This window comes from Cucumis melo, chromosome 1 (genome assembly GCF_025177605.1).
Source record: "Cucumis melo cultivar AY chromosome 1, USDA_Cmelo_AY_1.0, whole genome shotgun sequence".
NCBI classification, from domain to species: domain Eukaryota; kingdom Viridiplantae; phylum Streptophyta; class Magnoliopsida; order Cucurbitales; family Cucurbitaceae; genus Cucumis; species Cucumis melo.
The window spans coordinates 24,884,669-24,894,170 of record NC_066857.1 but is presented as its reverse complement, the minus strand read 5'-3'; the positions used below and the strand labels follow the sequence as shown (position 1 = coordinate 24,894,170).

At 30.3% G+C, this 9,502-nt stretch overlaps 1 protein-coding gene across 1 annotated transcript; it reads right to left on the bottom strand.

Moving 5' to 3' along the window:
* Positions 1-4,104: 4,104 nt before the first annotated feature.
* Positions 4,105-7,552, bottom strand: LOC103497543 (cyclin-dependent kinase inhibitor 3). Its single transcript, XM_008459762.3, has 3 exons — positions 7,067-7,552; positions 4,882-5,055; positions 4,105-4,728 (listed from the first exon to the last, which is right to left on the bottom strand). The coding sequence occupies exons 1-3, from the start codon at positions 7,429-7,431 to the stop codon at positions 4,659-4,661; spliced, it is 609 nt and encodes a 202-aa protein (XP_008457984.1). The 5' UTR covers positions 7,432-7,552; the 3' UTR covers positions 4,105-4,658.
* Positions 7,553-9,502: the final 1,950 nt, after the last annotated feature.

The window sequence follows — 9,502 nt, the reverse complement described above, 5'->3', positions numbered from 1 at the left end:
TTGTTAGTTTTTATATTTATATTGTAATAATAATATTTTTTTTATTCATTTGTTAATAGGGGCAAAGAAACAATCATCAAAATATATGACGACAAGTTCAAATGAGTTACTTGAACCTGTTTCAAACTTGGAGACTTATTGATGTTTAAGTAATTTTGATTACAAGTTTATTATTTTCATTTTATTAATGATGTTGAACAAATTTTGTTCCAAGTTGTTGATACATTTTGATTTGTTAAATGTTATAATATTTCGATTGTTGGTATTTTGCAGAAGTTGTATATATGTGGATTTTTCATATTTTGATGTTTCTGTAATTTAACACATGTATAGTATAGGAGGGTCGTAATGACCTTTTGTTTTTTAAATTGTTATAGTTGACGGTTAAAAAACATCAACAAAAGAGTAGAGTTGATGGTGCAAAATTATTAATATAAGGATAATACTTTAAGGAAAAAACGGGTCAATGAAAATAGTTATCTTGATGGACTTTTGCATATTTTTGATGGACAAAAGACGACAAAGTCTCCTTTCTTGATGGTGAGTTTTTGATGACTTGGTTTGGTCATCAAAAGGTTTCTTGATGAGCTTTTCATTATACATGATGAGCAAAAAACATCAAATTCTCCTTTCTTGATGGCTCACACCATCAAGAAATGATTTTTTATGACATTTTATGACACTCAAGAAAATTAGTTTTCTTGATGGATAGGCTTTGCTGATGTCTGCCTACTTGATGGGCAATTACCATCAAGGTAGACAATTTTTGACATGTTTTGCACATGAGAAAAGGTCAAATTTGTAGTAGTAGACACAAACCAAAATATGCTATTTTTAAAAGTTCAATGATTAAAATAGACATTTTTAAAAATTTGAAGACTAAAATAAAATAAAATACAAAATTTAGAGATCAATATAGGATTTAAATCAAGAAATTAATACAAAAACGGGTTTACTTGTAATTTGTCGCCAATTAAAACCTCTGAACCCTCCAAGGCTCAAACAAACACATTTTATATTCATCACAAGATTGTCAACAAACTTTCGTGTAAATAATCTTTCTTTTTTCTTTTAATTTGTTAGATTCTCAAAATTCATACCTAAAATTGTGTACATTTTCAAAAATAAAATAAAATAAAGGCCAAAACAAATTGTCACTAGAAATTTAGGGACAAAAAGGTAATTTTGTCAACTTTTCAGAAAAAAGAAAAAAGAAAAAGAATTTATATTTATTTTATTTTTGAAAAAGTGAGATTCAAACATTAAAGTAATGAATGCAGAATCCAATTATTTGGTCTACCATTGTACTGTCTATTCAGTGCTCCCATTCATATCTCCATGATTGTTAATTTACCGATTTCACACTTTTATTACTCACCCTTTTACTTTCTTTCCCATTTCTCTCTTTTATATCATTCCTCTATTTTTTTTTTCTTTTCTTTTTTTTTTTTTTTTTTATTTGTAGAGATTGAAGTGAGGTAATAGAACTTCCAACTTTTAAGGTTAACCGTAGAAACAGTGCATATTTTGAGTTACGCTTAAAATAGATTTTGTCCAAACGGCTGTAACTATTTATAGTTGAAAAATTTCTGACTCTAAATACTTATTTTATATATTTCAATTCTAAGTTTTAATTTTACTTAATTAAACTAACTTTAAAGTTGAGTATAGCAATCATAAAATAAAAAGAAAAACTTTTAACTTGAATAAGAGCATTTAGTGTCGTTAAATAACTAAAACTATGGAGTGTGATTAGGAAGGTATTTGAAAAATATATTTTTGAAGTTAGATACTCCAAGTAAGTTTAGAAGAAGGTTAATTAAATGCTCCCTCTATCTTTCAACCTGTTTTAAGAATTCCTAAATGCATTATTGATAAATAGAAAAAAGAAAAAGAAAAAAGAGTGTTTTCTTAGCTACTTCTCATATTCTTACCATGAAAGTTTATTTTCCTTTCCAACTACCTATTGGAATTAATTAGCCTAAATTATAAGAAATGCTCCTCAACATTAGAGTTTGTATACTCTAGATTTTTAGATGTTTTCAAAAATACTTTTAACTTTGAAAATTGTTCACAAATATTCTTATCATCATTTTTGGATGGAAACCGTTAAAGTCTTGTTTTAAAAATACCCTTGAACTATTGAAAAAAATTAAAAATACTTCCATGAATCCAATTTTTACACCAAATTACTTACCACCCAAAATAAAAACGAAAATTTTAAGTTAAAACCATAACTTTAAATTTCCATATATTTCTATCAATATATTCACATTTTCATGGACTCGATATCTATTGAATGGATTACATTTAGAAAATTTTATGAATCACAAAAAAAAAAAAAAAAAAACACACACACACATTAAAATGACACTAATATAAAATAATATAAATGATGAATATATTTACTTATTTGAAATAATAAAATATTTATTTACTACTTTAAATTTATTTTTTGAACTTTATTTTTATAATTTTTCAAAAGTACCCCATCGAAATAGAAATTTATGTAAAATTAACACTTCGATATATCTATAAAAACCGATATTTTAAACTTTGGATAAAACATAAAATCTCACAAACTATAACAATAACTAATCAAATTGAAAAAAAAAATCTCGCTGACAGATTAATTACTGCGTTAGAATATCACTATGTGTTAGAGTATCATTATCTGTTAATAGTCAAATACATTTTTTTATTTGACAATTAATAATTACAACAATAATTATTGAGATTGGTTGTATTCATGATCGTGTGTTAATAGTCAAATAAATTTAAGGAAAACTTTCATAGATATAACAAACCGGTAAAATATTTACGGTCTGTATAACAAAGTCTATAAAGTCAGCCATGTTTTTTTAAATATTATAAGTTTTCCCTTTCATCTTTTTTTCTCTCTTCGTCTGTTTATCGTTTTTTTTTCCTCTTTTTTTCATTTCTTTCCTCTTCGTTTGTTCCATCGTCTTTCTTCTTTTCTTCTTTTTTTTCTAAACTATTTTTTTAACTTTTTTATTTGGTCGTTCAAGATCTACTAAATTTAAAAGATTGAAAAACAAAACGACGATTTGGGTAGTCAAATCTAAACAATCGTGTACAAAAAAAATTAAATCTAAACGATCATGTACAAAGAAGCATAAAAAAAATCGTTTAGATTGGGTAGCCAAATCTAATTGATCAAGTACAAAAAATAAACAATTGTGTAAACAAATCTAAACGATCGCGTATCAAAAGAATCTTTAAAAAAATCGTTTAGCCAATTTAAACGATAGTGTACCAAATTTTGAAGAACAAAAATCTTTTAGATTTGGCTACCCAAATCTAAACGATAAATCTAAGCGATCGTGTAACTAAATCTAAACGATTGTGTAACCAAATTAAACAATCATGTGCAAAGAATTTGAAAAATAAATCAAATGATCGTGTATCAAACAATAACCAAATATAAACGATCGTGTACCAAATATCTTACGCACGTTGTTGACGGACATTTTTGGTATTTTCCAAAATGGACCTGTGAGCTTTTTCCGTTTTCGAAATTTTTCAAATATTTTTCCGCTTTACTATATTTTTTAATAGACCCTTAAATTTAAAGTCATGGTTTTAACTTAAAATTTCTATTTTTATTTTAATTTTGGTTGGTAAAAAAATTGGTCTGAATTTTGGATTGAGAGTATTTCTAACTTTTCTTTTAGTAATTATGAAAAATTTCAATTGTCCAAGACATTTTTAAAATAAAACTTTAAAAGTTTTCATAAAAAAACTAACTGTAAGAGTATTTAAAAAAAAAATTGGAAGTTTATCTTTTGTAGGACTACAAAGTTTAGAGGCATTTTTTTTTGTAATTTACAGAATTAATTATTCAGTTAGTTTATGCGGTTGTATGTTGGTTATTTACATTTCATTAGTTCAAGCAAAGTCAATTTACTCCTACCAGAATCTTAATATGGTATCAGTGATTTCTAAAAGTCTTCTCTCTAAGAGTTTCTGAATCCATGGATTCTACGTCTTCTTCTGCAACTCACTCCACAAATTCCTCAATTCTTGAATGAAATAATAACTAAAACGTAATGTACAAAAAATTTCATTAGCTTAGTTTAAAAATTAGTAACAAAAACTGTCGTTAGATAAGACTAAAAAACCATCAAGCGTGATAATCTACACCCATAAGATCCCATAACTAGAGAGATAACATTACAACTGAAAAATAAATGTTTGATGAAAGAAAGATATGGCCTTGAAAGGGTAAATACAGTGAATAAGCATTGCAACTCCAAACTACCATCCTATGTAATCAACCCAACACCTCAAACTTTTCTTTTTAACAAAACAGAACAAAACAAAAAGAGAGAAAAATTCCTCTTTTCCCAAACAGGCAAATGAGGAAAGTTAAAAAGACAGAGTTGATAATGGACTTCCCTAGGACCCCACCCCAGATAGCAAGTGAGCAGTGTCCCTTTACAAGGACCCCCTTACCCCTTGTATTCACTCCTTTTGGACAGAGGTTCCCTTTTTTCATCTCATGGTCCGCAATTCTCCACCTCTCTCAAATATACACAACAGATAGTTCGAAATCCAACTGGGGGCTGTCCCAATTTTTTAATCTTTCCCCTTCCCGCCAGTTCCTTGTATATGGCAACCTGCATTCCTCGAGAAGCTCAAAGAATGAGTTCAACCCACTCGTATCGTCCATCGATAGGCTTGTCGTTTACAATATCGTAATTGTACCTGCATAATCATTCAGTAGATTTGTATGAAAGTTTTTCACAACCATCAAACACTTTCTCCGCTTGGTATCTATCACATTCGTGATGCTAAGACTGAGTTTGTTATATCACCAGTAAACTTAAAAACTTAAATGGATTTGAGCAGAATAAATACTTGTTCATAAATGATGTCTGTTGCTGGCGCTCTGCACAGGCAAAGAACTCTTCCATCTCATGTGCTGTTGGGATTTGCAAATTGTTTTGAATAATACTATTAGTTGCAATGACACTACTGAACTGTGTAGGGGAACAGGGGTTTCTGCTGCCTGCAGTGTTTTCGTTTGTGCTCCTGTACAAAAGAAATCGAGTAATGATTTTAAATCCACAGAAATTGAAAGCCCGTGTTATAACTGTTTTTAGTTTTTATTTTTAAATAGTTACCTTGTATGTTTATAGATACAGTCTCGTATTTACTTCTTGAAAACGTGGTTAAGATTCTAGCCGCATCTTTTTAAAATGAAAAAGGAAAAAAGAAAAAACAAAATCTACTCAAACTCCCTCTCACTTGTAGGCTTGAAATATTTGAAAGACCCAACAAGTGGACAGGACCTCCCTGGACCACCTGCTCTGATACCATATTAAACTGCCATTTCACCCAAAAACTTAGCTGGTGGTTGAAGGCAAATTTAATTATATATCACCAACAATACCTATAAATATCACTTCCATTTATTGATTTTTATGCGTTAAGTGTTTCCAAAATCAAAGCCAAAATTTAAAACCAATAGTAAATGGTTGGCAAATAAGACCTAAAATATTATTTTAGTGATTAGAGTTTGTGTTTGATTTCAATTTGATCTTTATGATCTAGTTAAATCTCTAGGAAAATAAAAATAAAACAAAAAGAATGGAAGAAAATAAGAAGAAACTAATAATCTTACATTTTTAAAACCTAAACCAGCAATTCAAATACTAATTCTAATCTTTTTTTAAAAAAAAGATCTTAAAAAGTATCACCAAAGGGGCCTATAAATATTCCTCATTTATGCCAGATCTCAGTATACAGAGTAAATAACAAATGCATAAAGTTTGTGGCAAAGGAACAATGAATCTAATAGGACAAAATCAATGTCAACTGGCAGCAGCAGAATACTCAAAAAAAAAAAAAAAGTTTGTAATAACTGCATGTTAACTTGAGAAAGCATTATCAGCAAAGAAGAGGCATCCCATGATACACCAAGACATGTCTAGGCCCCATGAAAATGATATGTCATTGCAAATGTAAATGGTTTCATTGACCTTATGGATGTTCTGAAAACCAAATAATTGTTTCTAGTAACACAATATCATAAAGTTTCTAATTTGAATACCCTTTCAACTAACATCATGAAAAAGAAATAAAAATATTAAGAGAATAATTAAAAAAAAAATCCTCTTCTCAATCTCAATTCACATGTAAGTTTAGCATATTCTACAAATGTCCCTGTTGGTTTATCATATGATGTTGATTTTAGGTATGAAGTCTAATCAAGTTGCTTTATTTTTTGTCAGAAATTGGTTTGAACCCGTTGGGGGAAAATACATAAATTCATAATCATAACTTTCTTCTTTAAGAAGGCTTCATCAATATTTTCTCATTTAAGTCATATTTACTTTTAATACGAAAAAATGTGGAAATGAGAAGATATGAAACTCCAACATAAAGGAAATCAGTAGAAGTCTTACTAGCTAATCTACAATTATGTTAGGCTCAGGCTCTTAAAGTCGGATGTATAGCTGATAGTTTCAACCTAAAAATAAATACAATCTTTGCCAAGACACTCAAAGCTATTGAGAGCTTTCCCAGTAATTTTGAAGCTTCCAAATGCAAAAGGACAATAAACCAAATTTATTGCAAAATTTAAGGCAGAACAAAACTTCAATAACATATAGCAGCAAAACAAATGCACTTGGTAACTCTACAACCCAAACATATGAACTTATTATAGATCTGAACAAGAACAAAATTCTAAACCAATAAACAGGACTAAATTCCCCTGTTTGGGTGCATGTACGATTAATTTGTGTAAGAAAAAAAAAACCCTCATATTATCATTATTCCCCAAACCATTACCTTTTCATAGGGTCAGAATGTCAAAAAGAAGCCCAAGTTCATACTGAAGAAAGTTCAAAAGTTTAGGGCACATTTCAAAAATTATGAACTCTACTGTATTATACATACATATACACATTTGTTTTGTTAAGTATTTGCCAAAATTTCAAATTTGAAACAAACATTAATCAAAGAAACTCGCAATCCACCATAAACTAATTTCAGATTCAGAATCAGAAGTGAAGCAACAAAACACATAAAAACGTACCTTTTGGAGAGTTGGAATTCCAAATCTTCAATCTGAGACACAAAACCAAAACTGCGGGTCTCACCATCCAAACTGGAGGGAGCTTTGGAATTCCGAGCTGATTTCTTAGGTTTTGAGACGTGTTTGGTGGAAGCCCCAAGAGAGGTCTCGGTTTTATCGAGGCGGCGAGTTCGAAGCTGGAGATAGGAGAAGGAGAGGTCAGAAGTGGGGTCTGGAAGAGAGGATTTGTGAAGTTTCGGCAATGCGAGGGATTTGGAAGCGGCTCTGGTCCGGACGGTGGTGGTGGTGGTGGTGGTGGGATTTGAAAAAACGTCCATGAATGGGACGTCGCCGGTGAGGTTGGATTTGTTGATGTATTTACCCATTGAAGGATTGTGAGGAGTGAGGATTGAGAAATGGGAGAGATCAGCGAAGAAGAGGAATGGGGAATTTTGTAAAGAAGAGGGAAACTGAAAGAAGAGGGAGAGGAAGAAGTGGGCGGGGGAGGGAAATACCGACAAATTAAACAATGAAATCATATACACATTTTTTATGGGTCTTTTCAAAAATAGTTACAAATAATTCAAAAAGCCCACCGATCTACGATGAAAAATATAAAAAAATATCTGTTAACAACGCTCGATTAGACGATCGTTTAGATTTGGTTGTTTAGGTTTGACTAGGCAATCGTTTGCCAAATCCAAACGATTTCTTTTTCAAGATTATTTTGTTATACGATTATTTAGATTTGTTTACACCATCGTTTATATTTTCGATTTGGCTAAAAGATTTTTTTTAATTCTTTTGCTATACGATCGTTGACTAAACGACTAAAAAAAGAGAAAAACAAGAAAGATGATGGAAAGAAAATGCAGCGAAAAAATAAAATGGAAAGCAATTACAGCAGATAGAAAAAAATCACACCAGAGGGCAAAAGAAAGACGAAATGGCAAATTTGGAATATTTAAAAAATAACTAACTTTATGGCTTTTGTTACATGGAGCGTAAATATTTTAGTATTTGTTATATTTATTAAAATTTCTCTTTTTATGACTATTTTGTATTCTTGTTTTTTAAGTTAAATTACAATTTTGGTGCTTCAACTTTCACGTTTGTTTGTGTCAATATGTTCAACAAATTATCTTAAATAAAAGAAATTTAAAAAATACTTACAAATATAACCAAATATCACAATTTATTAAAATAGACCAAGATAAAATACTATTTGTTTCTTTTCTTCAAAAATTTTGAAAAATACCACACTTTTGATTTTACAATTCAAAAGTAGCATACTTTCAAGAAAAACTCGTAAATTTATTGTTCTCGGTTAATTTCAGTCAACCTCAAATTTTAAATAATTGTTTCAATGTAATTTCTTGGTCCATCTCAGTCGAGATCGTCATCGAAATTGTAGGTTTTGTTTTTAAATTTTAAAATAAAGAGTATTCTCGAATGACCAAAATACCCTTTAAAGCCCGAACATTATATATTCCCAAAATCCTAAACCATGTGCTCATTTATGCTGAGACGAAATGTGTTTGCTCCCAACTGCTAACTTTTACTCTTCAAAATTTCAAGAAGTCATCTCAAACTTAAATCTGTGAAGATGGCTTACTTTGAACGATTTCATAGTTTAGTGCTGGATTTTAGGTTATTTTATAGTGTTTTATGTAAAATATGAGGTGGATGGAAAGATATGTAGTTGCTTTTTTGTTGTAGTTGGATGTAGAACTAAATTTTAAGTTAAGCTTGTAGTTTCCTTCGATGAATCTGAGATTCATCAATCTAGACTCCTGTAGATGAAGAATCTCAGTCGAGATTGATGAAATTGTCCTGAGATTTGTTGCATTTCAAATGCATTTTGTGGGGTAATCTCGGGGATGATTTCGTCTAAGATTGGGTCGAGATACATCACAGAATGCATATAAACCCTTATCTTGTAGCACCCCGGTGAAATGTTGTCTGAATTTAATTGGTAATCCAAGTTATTCTCGGTCAAGATAGCCTCGGATGGTCCTGAGTTTTAGGACAAGTTACTGATTTTGCTTTGTTATGTGTGTTGTTTTGTAGATCCCTCTCTTATCACTAAAATTTGTAGTTTCAACTTCTTTCTTGCAAACTTGGCATGTTGTTCGCACTTAGCGAATACTATCTCAAAGATAAAAAATAAGCTAACACCTATATATATGTTTAGAAAAATCCTCTTCGGTCATTTTTTTTACGTTAAGTTGGTGTTTAATTGGACCTTTTTGCAATTACATCTTGTTGAGAGAGGTCAAGGATGAATGCGACGACCTGATTAGTTTGAAATTACTCGGTTAGAAGGTCATCTTTGCGCAAAAGAAATTTGATATTATCATGGGGTTGAGGTTTAGGCCGAGACGTTCCATTCAATTTGAATAAGAGAAAGCCCTTAGATTGAGACGGTTATACTTGGGCAGTAAAACAAATATGAAT

Coding starts and splice junctions, on each gene's coding strand:
- LOC103497543 (XM_008459762.3), bottom strand. CDS start 7,431: ATGGGTAAATACATCAACAAATCCAACCTCACCGGCGACGTCCCATTC. Junction 5,056..7,066: donor GAATTCCAACTCTCCAAAAG/GTACGTTTTTAT, acceptor TCTTTTGTACAG/GAGCACAAACGAAAACACTG. Junction 4,729..4,881: donor CAGACATCATTTATGAACAA/GTATTTATTCTG, acceptor ATGATTATGCAG/GTACAATTACGATATTGTAA.